Raw genomic sequence first — 21,729 nt, forward strand, 5'->3', positions numbered from 1 at the left:
TGTTTAAATATTTGCCATCAACAATAGAAAGTTAGTTCGGCAATATCCGGTTTTCGTGAAGCAAATTAATTATTTTTTCTCGCGAAATCAAAGACGTACCGGCCCAATATTTAACAAAGCGTACTATAACACAGAAAACGTATCGGCTCTTTGACACAAATTGTCAACACAAATTTTATAGAGTTAAATGAACCCTACGGACGAAGTAACACATACAGAAAATTAGTCGCACATATATATAGTTACATTTTGGTGGCAAAGCCACGATATAAACTAAGTAAAAAGATTTGCAGTCTATGTGACCATACTTGACACTCAAAACGTGACATCAATCCATGCCGCGCATGAATATATTCATCCCACCGGAACTACTTGTAAATAACATAAATCGTTTTTTATGTTAATTAAAAAGTATCAAAAAGACATTTTATACAATATTGTTACACAAATAATAAAAAAAAATTGAACAGACTGTGTGAATTATTTCAATGCACTTTTTTGTTTGCCAATCTGAACGTGACAATTGAATTTTGAAAAAAAGAGGCTGTTCTATTTGTCGAACCCCATTGGCGAAATCGCTGAATATTGGCATTTTTTATGCTAACTCAATTTTAATTTTCAAAAATAACAAAACGAATATGTCTAGAATGTAAATATAATCATTAAACTGTCTTTTTTTGGTGTCTATGGTCGATATAGATGCCAGAGCTTTGCAAACAAACATGTCATATGTATGACATGTTTGTTTGCAAAGCTCTGGCATCTATATCGACCATAATTACAATGACATGTTTGTTTGCAAAGCTCTGGCATCTATATCGACCATAGACACCAAAAAAAGACAGTTTAATCCTTAAATATATATCGCGATTGTACCTCATTTTGATTGCGTATCCGCTAGATTTAGTAGTGACGTGATCAAATCTCTAGGAACTGTACGCTTCAACCATTTGTTGTCAGCTTACATCGTGGAGAAGTTAAATATACACGTATTTCCTCAATATTCAGTTTAGTTTTTGACAAAACACTCACTTGACATTAGCTTTTTGAGATCATCGGGTAACAGAAGAAAACGCTAAAATTGCGTTGATCAGTCCGATCAAAATGGCGCCGTCTTGTTGACGTTCCGGTAACGTTAAAAATAGACGACGTCATAATTATGTTACCGATTCCGCGCTTATTAATCCGCCGAACCTTTTCCATTGCGTATACGCTAATTTATTTAGTTACATAAGGGAGAGATGTAAATTTTTACAATATATATACAAAACAGTGTGTATCGTTTAGATATGTAACCATAATGAACTCAAAATGATAATCGCCGATAGCCGATACTTATTTTGATACCAACATTTGGTATTTACATGTGATGCGGGTTCTGAATCACGAAGGCATTTGATTGATCGCAGAACACGCTAGGTACAACGTGCTATACCAATGAATCATTTGTTAATATATACACATTTTCTGTTTGTTACTGACCCATTTCGTAGTTGTGGTGATGAAGGGAACCTTTTACTATTCTACACGAAAAAGATAAACACTACAAAATCATTACTGTTCTATTGTAGAAAGCACTTTAACTTTAGACTAACCGTTAGATTTTTAATTTCTCTTACCGCTACATTGACCAATCACATACTTAATCTTTACCAGTAACGCCACCTGTCACGTCATATCCGGGACCAAAAGAATATTATACGGCTATGCCGAAAAAAACAGCAAAAAAAAAAAAAAAAAAAAATCGGGAAATGTAACTTAATTTAGAAACCGACTATGTTCATTTCATAAAATCATCAGAATAAAGAAGAAATGTTAAATGTAAGTAAATGTCATCGACATTACAAAATTGATTCGATGCTCTTTTTTTTTTTTTATATCTTTGCAGATTGCCGGTAAATAATCCTCAATCAAAGTGGCGGCGAGGAACCCGGCGGTCTTGGCGGTAGGGGGCACCGTCAGACGTACATCCTCCCTTCGGAATGTCTCTAAGAGAAACAAAGGCTCCGGGACAATCCGAAGAACCAGCAGTTTCAGTCTGCTTGCGAGACCCAGTAAACCAGGAGATCGGCTGTCAGTGGAAACTTTACAAGCATTGTCTCCCTTTGACGTAACAGGAAATGACGTAGTATCAGAGGCTGCGCGAGCGCTACTCCTAAATAAAGTCAAAATGGAAAAGCACGTACATGACATTTTCTTTCCTCATGAGAAAAGTGATCCACGATTAGAAAACTTTGACACCCGAGGATTTCCGGTAGACAAACTCGGAACCGCTCTTGTAGCACAGGCTATTTCCAATAACAAGGACGATCACAAGTTTCACTCTATGATCGACAAGCGCGGCTTAGCGGACGTTCTAGAAGAACTATATAACAGCATACAGTGGAAGAAAATAGGTACGGTTGTTGTTGTTGTTGTTGTTGTTCAGTTCGTAGAATATCGGATGTCATGGATTACTTCCCCTTAACACGTTTCGAATTGCTATACGACCCAAACAGCACACATATATTAAATCTAGTTAGCTGGACACATTTCAATGATTTATCACCTTGCATAATTTTTTTTATGGATTTACGGTGAACATGCTGACTTAATTAATTTGATCTAAAGTCTTATCGTAACTATATGAACACATTCATACAGAGCTTCTAATATATTTTTGGTAGGCTCTGTTCGGGAGCTTTCGGGTTATTCCAGTTTTAGTATGGCGAATAAAGATCTCTTGAGTTCAATTTTAAAGACTGTGATCGAAAGCATAAAATGTTAACCATCTAGAATTCTCGTAATCTTAGTCTAATCTATACCATCATATTCAACTTGATGTAAATTCAAGAGTCATCAGCCATTTTCCAACATATATTTCTATTAAATATTTTATCAGGGTTCTGCCTCTACACACTACTGTATCCGGATGAACTCAGGAACGACGTCCTAGGAATTTGTCTGAGGGACTTCATCGAAGACAGAGGGTAAGAAAGAGAAAACTATACTGTTTTTATTCTTGAAAATCACTGAGTAGTATAAAGTATAACGGCGTAGAAAATGGGAGACATCGGTAGAAATTCGTTGAGAGTGACGTCCCTTGATTATAGGTGGCGCACAGTACGTTGCGAACCTGCATATACAGTGTCTAATCATTTAGAGTAAGACACAGTAAAAACCAAAATAATAACTTAGTAACTTAGTATAACTTAGTATATTCTGAACGCAGGCATAACTTGCATCTATGTTCAGATCGCTGTCCATATAATATTCAAACAAAGATTATTAGTGTTTTATGTTGTGAGGTTTCTCCACAATTTGTCCAGATGGTTTTCGGAACTGATTAAATTGGGGCTTGAACTACATTTCAGGGTAATATCTCCATCTGTCCACAATTCTTTGAGTGAACAAGTATTTCCTCATGTCCAGTCTACTTCTTGATTTTTAAGGCTGAGCGAATGTCCCCGGGTCCTTTTCTCTTGCTTTAATAATAAGATTGTATCATACAGCAGTTTCGTATGTGAAGGGCTCGGTAGTGGTGCTGAGTCCCTTACATGTTGTTGCCAAGGAGACGGCGGAGGACATTTTTAAAATATCAATGTCAAAATCTGGATAGCCCCATAATTCCATAAAATACATAGTTTTAAATATTGAATTTCACAATAAATGCATATGTTATGAACCGTGTCCGTATTCAAATGAGTTAATATGAAACCATATTCGGATACAAAGACCGAGTACTTGTAAATAACATTGTCAATACTTTCTACAATATTTGTCATTTCCTTTCCTCTTTTGTGTCAATTCTTGTCTTAGACTGCATCGTGCGATCTAGCAAACTCCCGCCTGATACTTTGAAAACATCACATCCGCTGTTGAATGTGAATTGACAGTTCATCCGCTATTTTGTTTCAGCCATGTTTGGGCGGAGAAACTGCTTTCATACATCATGGAACCTCGATGGACAGCGATGTGGCAATATAAAATTGTGCGAGGTCAAGCTTCGGAAGAGGAGTATAATCGAGAGATGAACGCCCTTTTTGTCAAACTACATCTACTAGACCCACAGTCCGTCATACCCGCCTACCAGTTCCTACTCAACCAGAGAGGTTAAGATCATATTTATTACTCTACTAGACATTTACTTTTTTCTTTTATGTTTTCTCCTAATACCCATCTGTTAATTGCCACTGAAATTGGGAAAGATCACAGGGCCTTGACACAAATTTCTAACCCACGGAACACACACACATATATATTATGCCAAGTCCCTTTGGTAAAGATCCGGCTCAGTTCCAAAACCTGACTGTATGGGACACCAGAGTCATTTCTAAATACCGCTCTTATATAATATGAGAGTTGTCGCCCTTATGAAACACCGGTGTTTGTGAGAGTTGTCGCCCTTATTCAAAACCGGTGTTTGTGAGAGTTGTCGCCCTTATTAAGCACCGGTGTTTGTGAGAGTTGTCGCCCTTATTAAGCACCGGTGTTTGTGAGAGTTGTCGCCCTTATTAAGCACCGGTGTTTGTGAGAGTTGTCGCCCTTATTCAAAACCGGTGTAGCAAGATGAACAATAATCATCCAACTCAGAACATTAATGATCTACCTGTATTAATGAAGTTCTCAGAACAGGAAATTAATTCTGAAAATTACAAACTTTCGTATCAAAATAAGTACCATTTACAAATGTAGCTGTGGAGACAATGGTTATTTTGGTTAAACAACAGAGTGCCGTTTTATTTCATGAAAAGAGAAACTACAAACCGTCCATCGGCTAGAAATATATAAAGAAAAGTCTTCAAAGTTCTTGAACATAGAGATGTTTTTCCCTTTTTTTTTTCATAAAGATATTATCAATTCAAATCATATGATGTCATTAAAAAATTTCTAGGTTCGTACATTGTATATCATTTAAGTATTTCGTCACTCAAACACGAGATTCATGTTGGTACATTTGTGTAAATCTGGTTTTGAGACATACTTAGGCACTAAAATAAGATTATTCAAGAAAGCGCCAAGTCATCGGATTTGACTTCTTAATGCACGATTTGTTAACTTTGAAGTCATTTACTCCGTATTAATCCATAACAGTTTGAAATAAGGATTACAAGTTATAATTCTTCACGCAACAATGGCCGCGCTAAGCTAGTATGATTTATTAAGCGGTTTTAACGACGATGACAAGTTTTTCAACAGGTTAATGTTCCTAAGCTGAACTCTGTATTAAGGTGTTCCGTTGTGAAAGAAATTGTCCTTTTTGTATTGAATATGTATATATACGCTGTGTTGTATCTTTGTATCATTTGACACGCTGATTGATCATACACGTATATAATATTTTGTTTTTAAAGATACAAGAGATGTAGTTAAACATGTGTAAAATCTTTTCATAACTACACTGTATACTTTTAACTCCGTCAATTGAGTATTTACGGCCCCATCCTATTGAAAACGAAGGGAGGTAACTCTGAGAGATGAGAATGTGTTGCGATTTCGTTAAGTCCTGTGTTGGTTTGGTTGTGTTCTTGTGCAAAATACTTTTAAAGATGCTAAACGTTGTTATTTTTTCTCATTTGTTGATGTTAATTAGTTAACACCTTTAGGGTAATTTTATGTGTGGTGTTGATATGTTAGAAGCAGTATATACGTACGCACACGTGCAGTTGCTCTAGACAGCAGGCGACGGTCATCCCGTATGGTATTCGCGAAGAGGTAGCCACCAGCTATTATAAAGACACTCCCTAAAATTGCGTTCATTGGGTGATAAACGCAACAAAAACATGTTGAATGCTTACCTCTTAGTTCAGACCTATATTAAAAAGTACCATTTAAATGAAAGCAACGTCTTTCTTTCTTTCTTTCCAAATTTAATATTTACGGTTCTGTTCCATTTTTGGAGTTGTTTACCAGAGAATCTAACATCATTTGTAGCCCTTCAAGAGTTTTAAATAAAATACCATATAGGGATTGGATTTCACTTTTATGTTAACCATGCTTTTATAACATAAAAGTGAAATCCAATCCCTATATTTACACTTACGGATGTTGTTTCTATAAGTCTTTGTGATTACAATATTTTTTCTTTGTAAATAAAAAAAACATATAAAAGTCGGGACACAGTGGGAGGAGTCAATTATTAGAACAGCCAATGGTGACGCTTCACAACAAATTGAGACTTTTTTCCCGCGGTAAAAAATAGTTCTGTTTTTTATTATGATGTTAACATAAATAACAAAAACATTTTGATAGATTATCATATTTAATATTGTCAAACATGTTATTTTTATACATTTAACAATGGTTAACAAACGGCTTTGTAACTTAAATTGTAAATGTAAACAAAGCCATGTGCTTGGAGAAAGTAGTCCCCGTACCCTGTCATATTTTCATACGCAAGTTCAAAGGTCAATGTTTCCATGCAAGAATGGTAAACAAATCGGTCTGGTATATAGTGACAAAACTTTGCAAGTGTAAATATAAATCCTTGGTGACCACATTGACTCGGAACGAATTTCCAACCCACGGTCCATTTATATGTGTCATATAAAAATCGCCAAAGTTGTGCAAAACTTCTTGAGAAGGTCGGGAAGATTCGACTATCACTTCCTAACTCGCCCCTCTCCCCTTCTTTTCATGTCATTTTCCTATAATTACAAAAACAGCTTATTCCAAAATGACCCATTTATCCATATAATATATAAAAAAAAATGTTTTTTTTTCTAATCGATTAAGCATAATTGAATTCATTCCAAACATTTATAGGTCGTGTTTCTGATCCTTCCCGATCTGGGCGGCACATGTGAAACGGATATAATACGTAGAAGGAAACAGAGAGACCCAGGAGAATGAAACTTTGTACAGGATGTGATGAACATTTAGTACAAGCAGAAAGATTCGAATAGCGATTAGAATAACTTGTGCCGTCTGTGTCGGGAAAAATTGGAACCACGACCTTGCAGTCATTTAACTTTATATGTACCTACCCCCTCCCCCTCCTGCCCCCTCTCTCTCCCTCCTATACCCAAATATTATTGCTGATATGTCAAATATTATATTTTCGTTTCTTTATCACATTTTTGACTATTTGTATATACCATCACGTGGCTATGTTATTGTTTATCATTGTGTTATTATTCTGGGAGAAGTCGTTTATAAGTTGGTAACACTTGCTGACTAATCCCTTTGTCAATTTATGGCAATAAAATATGTTTAAACTAAATATATGGATCGTGTGTGGGAAATGCCTTCCAAGTCCTTGTGCTCGCGACAATAATCATAGGTAATATATTGAAATGCTTTACTATTATTCTTATTCTTAGAAAATCGATTTACTGTGATATATTTAAGTCATTTAAATATTCGTTTTTGTTTTATTTAATTTTGATTTAATTTTGATATATATAATTTATAAAACGTTTTGCATGTTTTTTTTATTTGTTTACAAATCGTGAACAAAATCTATGTTTTGTTTAAACATACTTTATTGCTTCTTCAAAACAAGCAAGAGGGTTTGGCGCAAGTTATGACAACTTAAATAAGCCCTCGCCTCCACAGTTTATTTCGGGAATGTGACAACAATATAGACATAATTTTATGTACATTATATACGATAAAACGAAATTGGAAATCAGTGGCGTGAAAGAAGAGACAGATTGGATATGCAGGGAAATAGCAATGATATCATAAAGTGGACTTTATCATTTATAACAATATATTGCCTAATGATATATAGAATATGAAATATATCATATATCTGCCTGGCACATACAAGCTACACACTCCAGCTACTTTCTTTGTTCAAATTGTCCATGTAAATGATCATTCCTTATACACACGTAGTAAGCTTTCTCTAATGTACACTCGTGCTCCTTCTAGGTACCGTTTCTTTGTGTCAAGCAGAAATTCAATTTCAATGTATATTCTTATCTTTTAACATATTTAATAGAGAAACATAAATAAGAATAAACAATATGCCTGTTTTTCATCGCTTGTGATTTCAGAAAAGGTAGTTGTAGGATAGGTATGTTATATAGAAAGGCAGGGAATTAGAGGATAGGGTATAGGGTAAGGGCATGCTCTTCAAGACTATATCAAAATCTATCACTTTTTCGAATAGATATTTGGACAGTTTAAAAAATAGTATTATTTTCTCCTAATCTTGGATCAACACTTCCATCAAGCTGTAATGGTTGATATCGTCGTAATAAACATATAACTTCTTATGTTGTTATAAAATGGACATTATAACAAAAAATGATAGGAATTTTCACAAGGATAACTACGGGCACAATTAGGAGAATCTGACACAATAGAGATCATTGTTTAATGTAGTGTAATTGTGTCCTAGCTTATAAGTAGAACATCAAGATGACGTTGTCCGTGGTTAAAAAAGAGGAATTTTTAAAAGTATTCAGAGTAGGCTGCCTTCTACCATCAATCAACATCAAAAAGCTTTATTATTATAATTTTTGTTTTGTGTTGTTTTCCAATTCATTAAAAGTGTGTTTGAGCGTACTGTAATTTTTTCTTCATCTTCCAAAATAAAAATGTATTTATTTTTTTAATTGTTCTTTTCAGCTTTACCAACAGTGAACTTAGAGTTAGCCACCCGGAACTACCTCGGGGATGCTATCGATTGTGCGGAAGTAGAAGAGGATGTTTCGGACGCCATTACGAGGTCAAGCATGCCTCTAAATGTTTCAAGACTAAGTCTATCGGAAATTGAAATATTTTACGGTGTAGAAGTGGACGAATTTATTGTGACTTCGTGTCGTAATATTGGGGTGTGGAGCGGAAACAGGGCGGACAATAGCCGAACATCAAAACCACGTGACAGATGTTGTGTCATGTGATTTCTTCTAAAATGTGATAAATCGTATAACCTCGACTGATTCCGGTACTATCCGTCAATGCTCGACGTGGTTACGGAATCTATTATGACGATCAACAACCTGGTTTTCACAGATCTCCCATACTTCCACACGGAACTGAAGTATTTGTTATTTTATCACTCTACGCTTTTCAGTTTGATATATGATGTCAAAATCTTCCAATTTGTTTTGTAATGTATATATAGCACATACATAGAGACACGGTGAAAAAGTCACGTGACTGGACACGTGAAGTTTAAATTGAGTCATATGACCTGTTTAAGTATTACACGTTCGTTTGAAATACATCTGATTTGCAATATAGTCATTTTAAAGAAATAAATCGGAGCAACTTTATTGAGTTTGATGGTCTTACCTGAATACACGTTATAGAATTGATAAAAGGGTATGTTTTTCAGTAATATAATTCCACTTACATTAAGCCGACGTCATCTAACATAGTTAATGTTAACATTTTCGTGTGACGAACTTTAATAAGTGCAATCGTATACTGGTTTTCAAATTTTAACACAGAGGGTCTCGAACGACAGAGTGCGTTATTCTTAATATTATGTTTAACATTGGAGTCAATTCATTTTAAGATATTATATATTGATAAGTCTGATTTGTTTTCAGTCGAACAGTAATGTCCGTTTTCTCGCCGGAATATTTTGCACAGCCTTTTCAACTGCAATACCGCCATTTCGATATTTCATGGAAGACACATGTTCTTCAAATCTAGGTCATATCTAAGTAAGGTCACGTTCTCAAAATGTAAAAATGATCACCAAGATCGTGACAAAGAAAACACTTTCCCAAGACAAAATATTAGCTAATGGTGCTTATATAACCCTAATACATTGATGTATTTCCCCATATCATGATTAATAATTCCACCAATTATCCCCGACCCCACCCCCAATATCCCATCACGCTCCATGATCTCCTCCTCTCTACTCCCTCTCTAGAGACTTCTCCCCCTCTCCCTCTCTCCCCCCTCCTCCTCTCCCTCCCCCTCTCCTCCTCCTCATCTCTCTCTCTCTCTCTCTCTCTCTCTCTCTCTCTCGAAGACCGGAAGTAAGCTTTCTTTAATAGTAAATATCTCTCGCTGAAATCGGGATATCGGGATATCGGGATCGAATCAAATGGTCATGTAAATGCCACAGGTTGAGAAGGCAGGTGTTATCTAGAAAGGGAAAGTTCAAATACGGTGATAAAAATCACTCTTATAATACAGCTTAGTGGTAGGTATCCATATCGTTACAAAGACCGAGAAAAGTGGCGGAGAGGAACATAAATGTTGTTTGTAGGAATTAATTCGTGTGAAGCTTTAAGAAATCCAATATCAACAAAGTAGGTCCGTACGTATAGTCTAAAAGATATAGTTTGGAAGCACGGTAGCTTACACTTTCATCTTGAATCTTGAAAATGAATTATACTTCGGAAGGGTTTCCTTACTTATCAAGAATTTCAGCTCTTTTTGTAAGAGTGATATTGTTTACTCGATATATTTACAGTGAACGGACTTATTTCTCTCTAAGCTTAGAGAACCCGATGAAATATGTTCCGTCTGCTAGCTCGATGGAACTTAATATTATCTTGCCATTCAAACCAAATGCTGTAGAAGAATTCTGTCGTTACTTTGGTTCCATCATGAAAAACTCTCCAGGCGTAATATTTTAGAAAATATTTTAGATTTTAGGTAACCCGGATTTGACCTTGATTTGCATAGTGGGTGTTGTCGATGAAATAAAAGACGCTAACCTTCCTGGAACGTCTCCATGGAAATCTATATCTTATTAATATTTACGTCTCCATGGGTATCTATATCTTATTAATATTTACGTCTCCATGGAGATCTATTTCTTATTAATATTTACGTCTCCATGGAGATCTATATCTTATTAATATTTAAGTCTCCATGGAGATCTATATCTTATTAATATTTACGTCTCCATGGAAATCTATATCTTATTAATATTTACGTCTCCATGGAAATCTATATTTAATTAATATTTTGCCTCGTTTTATCGATTTTGAGTTATAATTGGCTCATTTACATGTCGGCATTGTCTCTTATCGTACAAACAAAACATAGTTTAAATTTAACTCTAACATTTTATTTATAAACATGGACTAGGAAGCACGTTTAAATATTTCACATACTCTTCAACCATAACTATTCGTAGTATATCGTCATGGAGAGGCATGAGATACTTTGTTTTGTTGTAATTCCACTTGCCGTAAGATGTCTTTGTAGAGAAATTATGACAGATGCACAGGAAACCTATGAGTTGACAGTCAGCACTGGCGATTCAAAATGTCCGGGGCAATCGTTTCAGACGAATGATCTTAAACTGAAGAACTCGCCAGATCTGTTAAGACTCTAGCAGCATTTGCAGACTTAAGGAAGATCTACAACGAAAAGAACACCGCCATCCGTTCAACGTTGGACAACATTGATGTGCTCTCTAATCATATCAATATTCTCATTCTCACGGAAACCTTAGATATAAACAGCAGACATAGAAAGAAGAATACCGGTCATGGATATGTCTTAGAAAGCCCCTTGGCATCAGGTACAGAGACCGTATCTCCTTTGAGGAGGTGCCAACCAGAATTAGACAGGTAATCGGTCCCTCTGAAGAATGCAAGGAGCTAGATTCCAGGTCATCTGTGGCGCCCAATGACCGCCAGACTACGGTATAGGGGAAGGTGGTAAAGATGAAGGCGAGGGCGAAGGTGCAATTGTCTTTTCTTTTAAATGGACTTTGTTCCAAGGTTTATTCCGAACACTTCCTTTTATGTATTCTTTTCCTTTGTGGTGTTCGATGCTCTCGAATTTTTCGAGGCTCTGGAATGAAAGACAATCGAATATTTCGACTTAGACAAAAACAAATTTCAAAGGTAAAATAACAAGCGAGTCAGAAAAAACACGGATATAAAATTAAGAAAGCAGAGGATGTAAACATACCTTGAACACATTTTATTACAAGAAATTAACATATTTGGGGGTATTTGAATCATTCGCAAGATCTCGGTCTATTCCGTCAAAGTTCGGAATCTTTGACGGAATTCACCGAGAGTTAGCGTCGGAATAATTACGTATATGTTAATGTTTTACCTATTATTACATATTTATGTAAGTGTTAACTATATTCTCTATATGCGTAAAAGTAAAAATATCGTTATTGGTTTTTCAGACAATGATATTGACATTAATGAACAATAGTTTAATTTTGCTTGTAACAAGCATTTTCATTGGCTTAAAAATGTTATCAGTCCACGGCGTAAAAAATGACGTCGCTGTTTGTAACGTCATTTTTGTTTGGCTAAGGCAGTTGCGTGATAATTTCTGAGAGAAAAGAGTGTATCCGTAAAGGTAGATGTTAACAGGGGTTGTGTATATTATATTAAAATATCAGGATTAGTTTGAATATGAAAGCCATACCACAAAACAAGGTGTGTACTCTCAGATAAATAGTGTTCAGCGTGAATGTAATACAACTGCTCACCTTTAGGACAAGTTCTTCGCTAACACGTACATACAGCCACGTAAACAGTTGTCTTTCCTCACTAATAACCAGTGAGTATTTATCGTCCAGCGTATTCAGTCCGTCTTTGGAATCGTGGTTCCTGATCTTTTTTAAAATCGCTTCACTAAAATGAATAAACAGATAGATAGATCCTTTCGTGTCTTTCATGTATGTTCTTTTAACTGTTTTGTATTCTTCTGTCCCCTCCCTTGTCTTGTATAACACACTTCATGCATCCCCCCCCCCCCCCCCCCCCCCCATTCCAAAACATACTTAAGTCCTTCTTCCCCCTCCCTTCCAAACACACCACACTTTATACCGTCTCCCCCTCCCTTCTAGAACAAAATTCATACATTCTCCCCCACCTCCACCCACCCCCATTCCAAAACATACTTCATACTTTCTTCTCCCTCCCTTCCAAAACACACTTCATACCCCCTCTCTCAAACACACTTTATGCATTCTTCCCTCTCCTTCACAAAACACAATTCATACCCTCCCCCATTCCTTCGAAAACACACTTCATGCCTTCTTCTCCCTCCCTCTCAAATACACCAACACACACTTCATGCCTTCTTCTCCCTCCCTCTCAAACACACCAACACACACTTCATGCCTTCTTCTCCCTTCCTCTCAAACACACCAACACACACTTCATGCCTTCTTCTCCCTCCCTCTCAAACACCAACACACACTTCATGCCTTCTTCTCTCTCCCTCTCAAACACACCAACACACACTTCATGCCTTTTTCTCCCTCCCTCTCAAACACACCCAACACACACTTCATGCCTTCTTCTCCCTCCCTCTCAAACACACCCAACACACACTTCATGCCTTCTTCTCCCTCCCTCTCAAACACACCAACACACACTTCATGCCTTCTTCTCCCTTCCTCTCAAACACACCAACACACACTTCATGCCTTCTTCTCCTTCCCTCTCAAACACCAACACACACTTCATGCCTTCTTCTCTCTCCCTCTCAAACACACCAACACACACTTCATGCCTTCTTCTCCCTCCCTCTCAAACACCAACACACACTTCATGCCTTCTTCTCCCTCCCTTCTAAAACATACTTAAAACCTTCTTCCTCTTTATTCCAATACACTTTATAACCCCTCCTTCTCAGAAACTGAATTCCCCCCCCCCCCTCCGATACACATTTCATGTCCCTTTCAGACACTCATTTCATGACCCCCTTCCCTCCTATCCCTGGTTAAGGTGACTAATCCTACCGAGTAAAAAAGGGTAACACAGAGAACACATATTCCAAACCCCATAGTCCGAATGACACAAACACATATGTATACGGACCGTGGGGTTAGGAAGTTGTGCCAAGCCCCTGTGTATATCTACCCAATAAACACCACTCTAGTCCATGTCGTCCCCGTAGATGATCCTTACCTTACTTGATTGTCATAATTCCGTTTGTGGATGAGGGTCGTTATATGTCCTACCTCGGCTGGAGGTCGAGACACTTTGTAACCATATTTACGAAATCTGTAAAATAAAAAATATTCCAACTAGAGCTGTACCTGTATATAGATTTCAACATTACTGATTTGATGCAGTAGGCTGTGAAGATAACTAAGCAAGAGATTCCAGAGTGATCCTGGCGCCCAGCATTGATATTTACTGGTCCTAAGTATGATTGATCTTTTCTCTTATTTCCCCTGCTTTGTTCTTTTCTTCTTAAGCATTTGGCAACAAAACAGCTTTATGCCTCCAAGGAATGTGTAAGAGGAACTGTCCGAGAAATAGCGATAACAAACATCACCTGACAAAATCCAAGATCACCGACTTTCATCCATGAGGTTTTCTTGTTAAAGCCCCAAAATCAAATGGACACAAGGTACATAGGCAAACTTACATGCGAAATTTGAAAAAATATCCTTCCAGAACTTTTCATGAAATATTGATAACAACGATTGTTTACGGGCGGTCGAAGTTCGACAGACCGGAGACGTAGCCCACTATAGTTTAAATCAATTTTATTGCAGATAAAAGCAAATGGATTGGACAAAAGTTGTACAACTTACTTACGTCCTTTCCGTAACAAGGGAATATATACAAAATTCGTCACGCAACAGATTATTTTAACTTATATTGTATTTTAACGAAGACGGGAATAAAGATAGAAAGGGGCAGAACAGATCAGGAACACCAACGAAAACAGAATGTGGAGTTTTGTAAGATGAAGAACATGCATGTGGTTACTGTAAAAGTAGTTATTTTCGCGGGGGTTTAATTTCGCGATTTCGATTTATAAACTATATGCGCGGGGGTATTTTTTGCGATTGACCCACCTTCGTTCGTAGTTCGAGCTTTCTCAAATTAATATCAAAATAATACACGTGGGGGAAATTTTCGCGATCAAAAGGGATCCGTGTAATTAGCGTAAATTTCCCCCTCGCGTAAATTTCAACGTTTACAGTGATATGGTCTTGTCGACGTAGGTAGACTGCTTTTCTTATACACAAGTCCTTCTGCTTTCTAATGTTCGTCACATTCTGTGCTCAATATCGTTCTCCATGTTCACTCGTAATCCTTCTTTGGTCTCACTTCCAATACATATCCTTGGCTACCTTCGCCGACAAGACCAGTGAAACTAGGTACACCGTCAATACGACATGGAATTTACAGATACATGTATATATACGATAAATGATACATTTTAATGGTACTAATACACAGTTGGTGTTGGAAGGAAGGGTTTAGATTGGATAGGAGGTGAGTGGTAGGAAGAGAAAGAGAAAAGAAAGGAAGGAGAATTAGCTACCTGGGTATTTGATTGGACAAACTCATATTAAATGTTAAATCTTTTCGAACCTGATATAAACATTTGTACAGACCTGCAAATAAGAATACATTTGTATTATGGTTAGTATCGAGATTTGCGTCCCCGAAAAGAAGATGTTCCACGGTGATTTATTTGTACCAGTTAAGGGATTGAAGCATTATGCTTCTGACTCGATAATATTTTTTACAGTGTAGTAAGAAATGAGAGGAGTTTTCACAAAGGTGAATTCGAAGGTAGAGTTTGCTGAAAGATGGGCTTTATGAAGATAATATTTTAGAGGACTACAACGATTACGTAATTGACAATGTATTATATTGACTTTTCTTTGCCCGTATTCGAGAATTCTTTTAATTTGAATTGGAATGGTATCTTGGCGAGATAGAAAGGTTTTTTAAATGTCTGATGTATTGTGATGATTTAGCTTCTGTTGCTAGGTTATTCTAGGAATTTGATGTACTTGGTATAAAAGATGATTTTGTGACTTGTAATCTATAAAGTGGAAATAATCTCTGTTTCTAAGATTATAATTAGTATGATTAGACACTGTGGGTGGGAGTAGGGACTTTAAATAAGGAGAGTTATCGTTACAAATATTATAAAACATACACAATTTTCTATTTCTTCTTCTGTCTGCTAGTGACTGCCATCTATGTTCCCTGTAGATATATTCTTTCTTAGTCAATATAGGTAAACCGGTAATCATTCGACATGCTTCATACTGCATATGCTCAAGTTTATTTGTTAAAGTGGCGTTACAGTTATCCCATACTTCGGAGGCACACTCGAAAAGTTTTTCCTATTTAAGATGTATTTTGATTTTGTTAAAGTTCCTATATATTGAGTAGTTTTATTTAAAATGTCTTCAATGTGGGAATTCCATGTACCCCTGCTATTCATAACTACACTTAGATGTTTGTGACTGTTAACAAGAGGGATTGGTTTATTATCGAAAAGAAATTGTGGGTTAGAAGGTATAGTTGTGTTAGAAATCAAGAGTATTTCGGTTTTAGTAGGATTGAAATTCATTAGCCATTTTTTTTTTACCAAAGATTCATTTGTTCCATGTCAAAGTTTATTACTTGTTTAATGTCGAGTAGATTTTTAAAAGAATGTGACGTAGCCCACTATCTGATGATGGTGGGCAAAGAACATCGTTTTATACCACTAATGTGTCATATAATGATTTCTTTTGTTTCCATGTAAATGTATATTCTGTTGTGTAAATATTATTCTAAAACAAAGGCTCATTGTTTCAGCTTCCCATATATATAGCCTGATCAATCCTATAACATGATTTCGCGAACGCTGATCTAGAAATTACTTTTAATTCGCAAATGATGAGCTATTAGAAACATGGACTCTACAAAACCTCTATATCTGTAACTGATAACTTATCCGCCATCCTAAAGTGTTATTTTTGCAAAAATAATCACTAAGGATTTGAATTCGCGATTGACTCTCCTCGCGTACTAACGCGAAAATAAACTCTACGCGAAATATAAGTAATTTACAGTACTGTATGATATAGGTGAATTAGTTTATTTTGACAGCTAATGTTACCAGTTTTCTTTATTTGCATTTTTTTTTTTTAATTAAAAGAAAATATTGATTGTGTTTTGAAGATACCACTATAACTATTCATACACGTTTCAAAACGACGAAAATTAACTACGTATAAATAACCAATTTATGCCAAATAAATGTTTAAGGTAGTTTGACAGGAAATGAATAATGTTATATTTTCCTTGAAACAATACTTTCCTATTGTTATAAAGTATGTTGGTGCTTCGCCCCATTAAACATATATATGGACCGTGGGTTTGGGATTTGTGTCAAGCCCCTGCGGTGAACATTATCATAAACTGGATTGGAACATTCAATATTTTTTTATGATTTTCAATATTGGATTTCAAAAGAACGTTAGGTACATGTATATTCTGGACCCTGTCAGTATCTCAATTAATTAAAACGTGACCAGCAGGTTACGATAAAGCTCTAGGACACACTCAAGTCCACCAGCAGTATCAACCACCTGCAATCTCAAAGGATTTTACAAAAGATTCACAAGTAAATGTAAATTACCTGTCGAATAAGTCGTCGTCCTCGCCTCCCCAGACGTATATGGAGTTAGAATAACCATTCGCTTTCACAAACTGTTCGTAGGTCACGCTCAGAATTCCTCCAATTAGCTTTTTGTACAAAAGTCTGTAAAATAGTTTTTAAATGAAAATTATATTTTTTTTTATATTTATTGAAATCTTAATGCGTAAATCTAAAAGGTCTTCAATAAAAATAATTAAAACATTTTATCACCGTGTTTTGTTGTTACTTTGTTTCTTTCTTATTCATTTAATTTTATACTTCTTTTGGACTTACGTGTAATTAAACACGTCCACCAGAGATCCAATGTGACGTACATGATGTGCGTCACAAATAAACATGTTTCTGTCATCCTCAATAATGGTGTCAACGTCGTTAAATATGTAACAGTCAAACTTCTGTTTCCTACTGGCTTCAACGAATCCTATGTTACGCATCATTCCGCGGTTAAAATGGTTTCCTGGTGCCTGTGAAAATGGTTCATAAATAAATTAAGAAATTGTATCAATGCTGTTTGCTTGTTTTTGTTCTGTTTATTGTTTTTGTTTTATTATTATCCTTATTTTCTTTTCTTTCATTTATCTTTATTTATTTATTGTTCTTTTTTTAGATTTTTTTTAGAAAAGCCACTTTCCCGTATATTGACAACAGCTATCAAAGTGAACAATTTCAATTAAAAACCTACTGAACTTTATCAATTTTGAAACGTCTTAAAATGTCAATGACCAATGATGCCACAGCCTCGTTTAAAAACAACTACAAGACTTCCATTCGAGTTCTTCTACAAGAACTGACGGCATCTAAGTAAAAACAAAAATAGATAAATAAATAAACTAACCATTCCGAAACGCACATTCTTAATCTTGAGTTGGTCCTCCCTTGATTGAAGGAACTAGAAGCCTTACATAAATATTGATTACTGATGAAATGGCCACTTACCTGTTCCACCACAAATATAGTGTAATCCACCATTTGTCGTTGTAGTTTGGGTATGACGTTCGATATGAATAACTTTAGATGGCGATCCCTATCTTGGTAAGGAATAATGATTGCAATCCGGAACTGGGCCTTACATCCCCGGGGTCTCCAATGTCCGCCTCGTAATGTATCATTGAAGGCGTTTTCTAGATAACTCCATTGATGATATTTGAAATCTACAGCTTCTCTGCCATCTAAAACGATTATCATGTGAACCTTTATATTATATTGTATAAAGCGTTAATTTGACTAAATTGTGACTATGTGATGATATGCCGGAGGCCTTATAGAGAAATTTATTTATGTTTTGTTTGTGTTTCATACCGTCATTAAGCGACATTTTGCGATCGCCTTTGTCCGGCGCAATCGCAACATCTCGGGGAAATTTCCGGCAACACTTCGAGTGTTGCCGGAAATTTCCCCGAGATGTTACGATGGTGTCCGGCTATGGGGCGCCGTTTTACTATTCATTCCCATTTGGTGATATTACCTATTCAATCAGTGATATCACCTATTCGAATAGGTGATATCACCAATTCATTTTTCAAATAAGTGATATCACCTATTCGAATTGGTGATATCATAATGAAACGAATAGGTGATAGCATTTATTCGAATAGTTGATATCACTCATTCGAATAGGTGATATCACCAATTGGAATAGGTGATATCACTTAAAAAAGTTCTTAAGTGATATCACCTATTTGAATAGGTGATATCACCAAATGGTAAATAGTAATACGGCGCCCCATAGTCCGGCATTGTGTGTCATAACCAGTTTACAGTTTGACTTCTTATTAATTACCAAGAGACTCGGGGTCATGGTATTGGGTTAGTAGCATGCTGTGATGAAGGGATTTGACATACTCTCGAAGTCAGGGGTCAAATTAGCCCGAGTTTTCTCTGGCCAGTGACAACATGTCTGGTGTAGGATGTAGGGGCCCTGTACACCAGACATGGTGTCGCGGGGTCAGAGGAAACTCGGGCTAGGGTCAAATGTGTTAAAATCTTTTAACGGCGTCTTCTCAATAAGAATGATAGCCAGTCACCAGGACTGAGTTGTTCAAAAGGTGATTAGCCTAATTACCTTATGAACAACTGGGCCCCAATATTGGGCATGTAGCATGCTGGGATGAATGGCTACCATTTTTTAATCAGTGATCTTGACCTACTTTCAAGATTACAGGGGTCGAATGTGTTATAATCAAGAGTACTGTGGCTATGTTATTGGACCAGTAGCATGCTGGGATGATGAGCACTTCCATATTTTTTTTTAAATGAATGACCTTGACGACTGTTCAAAACGTTAATTAAGCAACTTCTTACTAAACATTTAAAGGGCCACTAATGATGATATTAGGCAAATGTCTTGCTGGAATGAATGGTAACCAAATACAAATGAATGACCTTGACCTACTTTCGAGGTCAAAAGGGTTCAAATGCGATAACATATCAAAAGGTCTTCACAATAGACAAGACGCATAGGGTCATGACATTAGTCAATTAGAATGCTGGGATAAAAAATCTGATCTAATTTCAATCTCACATGGGTGATACATGTCGAATCTTTGTTAGTATACTTTAGAAATAAGGTGACCGATAAAGCTCATGGGCCTCTTAATTTGATTTTTTGATTTTTTAATGCATGTATATATTTTTTTATTTTGATTGTAACGTACACAAGACAGAATTATTTTGTTCTAAGATAATACAATTGATTTTCATAAACTTAAGTTTAAAAAAATTGAGAAACAAAATGCTTGTATTTCTGTAACGTAAGATAATATTCTAATAATGAAATCAAGGATAATCCGGAATAGGGTTGATTCTCTTAGAACGTAGAAATATCGATAATAATGTCGTATAGATGTTGGAGTCTACGGCGGATATAGTGGACGTCTATACTGTCTACGGGGAAAATTTCCGTTACCATTAAACTGAACTGTTGCCGTTTTGGCTAATATTGTAATAATTTCACATATTGTCAGGGTTGAATTTTAAAGAATAGAAAGGTATTTTTTGTGAAAGGTTGAAAGTTTCCTAGGCTAAATAAAGATGTCCAGGTCACAATATATTTCTACCATTTTAAGTATTTTTAAGTTAATTAGAATCAAACATCAAAATACACCAAATAGTCCAAATCAATTATTTGTTTTAAAATATCTATAACAGAAGTATGATTTAACAAAACAGAAAGTGATCATGTGTATTTTTTAAATCAGTTCCACTTACGAAAATTAGACGTTTTTTGTACGCATATAGCCTGCCCACGATCAGCAATGCTTTGGCTTACATCGTCAGATGATACTTCTGTAGAATACTGTCCGTCGTCGTCAGATGATACTTCTGTAGAATACTGTCCGTCGAACGTTGTCGTAACCACAAGTTCACCGACAGTGGTGTTGCTAACATTGTTATGACGCATCGCTTCCATGAAATGTTTTCCAGACAACTCGGCAACATACCGTTGTCTATCGAGACCCACCTTATTGGTTATAATAAAAGACATCGCCACTTGGTGTAAGGCTAACGACATTAGAAATAGGCCTACAACGTAGATCCCTGTACTTGAAAATAACAACGTAAAATATCTGAAAATCCAGATTTTGTCCATGTTGTTCAGTACTAGTTTCTGCTATATAACCTTCTCACGTTCTCCAGAGCATACACGTAACCTAAAATTAAGCTGCACTCGAAAAGCCCATTAAAATTTTGCTTATGGCAATGTATATGATATAGGTAGATATTTTATTAGTATATAAGACTTGGGGCTATTCAATTAAATTTGTTGGCTGGACTTCGATTTTTAGTCCTCGGGGTTTTTCATTGCCGTACATATATCTTGTCAAAAAGAATTGAGTTTGTTATGTTTAATGCAGTAGAAGATACGATATTTAGTAAACTTTTGAGGCGTTTATACGTTTATTGGAAGTTACAAAGTCTCTTATGATCGAGGCACATCCATGTATGAATTCATACAGTAACAGAAGATAGCTATAAGGAGGAACCTTATTGGAGGACATAGTGGGCTCATAGTAATGTAAAATAACCACGTGTAATATGGATGTATTTTATATCAGTTCATTTTATTCCGTGAACCTATCGGTCTATAAGTGAAAATAATAACATGATTATTACATGAAAAACGGAGAGTGATCAACATGCATATTGATATATTGTCATTCTAAAAAACCTGCATTTATATACCCCCCCCCCCCCCCATTTATAACCCCCCCCCCCCCCCCCCCCCCCTGTAATTTAACATTATTTTGTTCCTTTTTTTCATTTGCCCAGTTGAACTTCTTGATCTTCATAAGCTTGGCCAGCATTTCCCCAATAACGATATAATTAGGATCGTAAACGAGTTTTTATCTTTATGGGATTTTATAACACAAGTCTTAATTTTGAAGTTTTTATATTGCGAGCCTTGGTGAGCAAAAATTTAGAGGCGAGTTTCAT

At 36.1% G+C, this 21,729-nt stretch overlaps 2 protein-coding genes across 2 annotated transcripts; one reads left to right on the forward strand and one right to left on the reverse strand.

The window, feature by feature from the left end:
• Window positions 1–1,903: 1,903 nt before the first annotated feature.
• On the forward strand, window positions 1,904–9,209 carry LOC117316563 (the record flags this gene model as incomplete). Its single annotated transcript, XM_033871208.1, has 4 exons — window positions 1,904–2,396; window positions 2,882–2,969; window positions 3,898–4,091; window positions 8,560–9,209. Coding segments are annotated over 4 exons (1,050 nt in total), but the record flags the coding sequence as incomplete, so codon positions are not given.
• A 1,741-nt stretch (window positions 9,210–10,950) lies between these two features.
• On the reverse strand, window positions 10,951–20,910 carry LOC117317026 (beta-1,4-N-acetylgalactosaminyltransferase bre-4-like). The gene is made up of 7 exons (XM_033871809.1): window positions 20,503–20,910; window positions 18,232–18,464; window positions 17,569–17,759; window positions 17,275–17,397; window positions 13,797–13,892; window positions 12,368–12,512; window positions 10,951–11,706 (listed from the first exon to the last, which is right to left on the reverse strand). Exons 1-7 carry the CDS (start codon window positions 20,882–20,884, stop codon window positions 11,551–11,553), a joined length of 1,326 nt encoding a protein of 441 aa, XP_033727700.1. The 5' UTR covers window positions 20,885–20,910; the 3' UTR covers window positions 10,951–11,550.
• Between the last annotated feature and the right edge of the window lie 819 nt (window positions 20,911–21,729).

The sequence above is a fragment of the Pecten maximus genome, chromosome 18 (assembly GCF_902652985.1).
Source record: "Pecten maximus chromosome 18, xPecMax1.1, whole genome shotgun sequence".
In the NCBI taxonomy this organism is placed as follows: domain Eukaryota; kingdom Metazoa; phylum Mollusca; class Bivalvia; order Pectinida; family Pectinidae; genus Pecten; species Pecten maximus.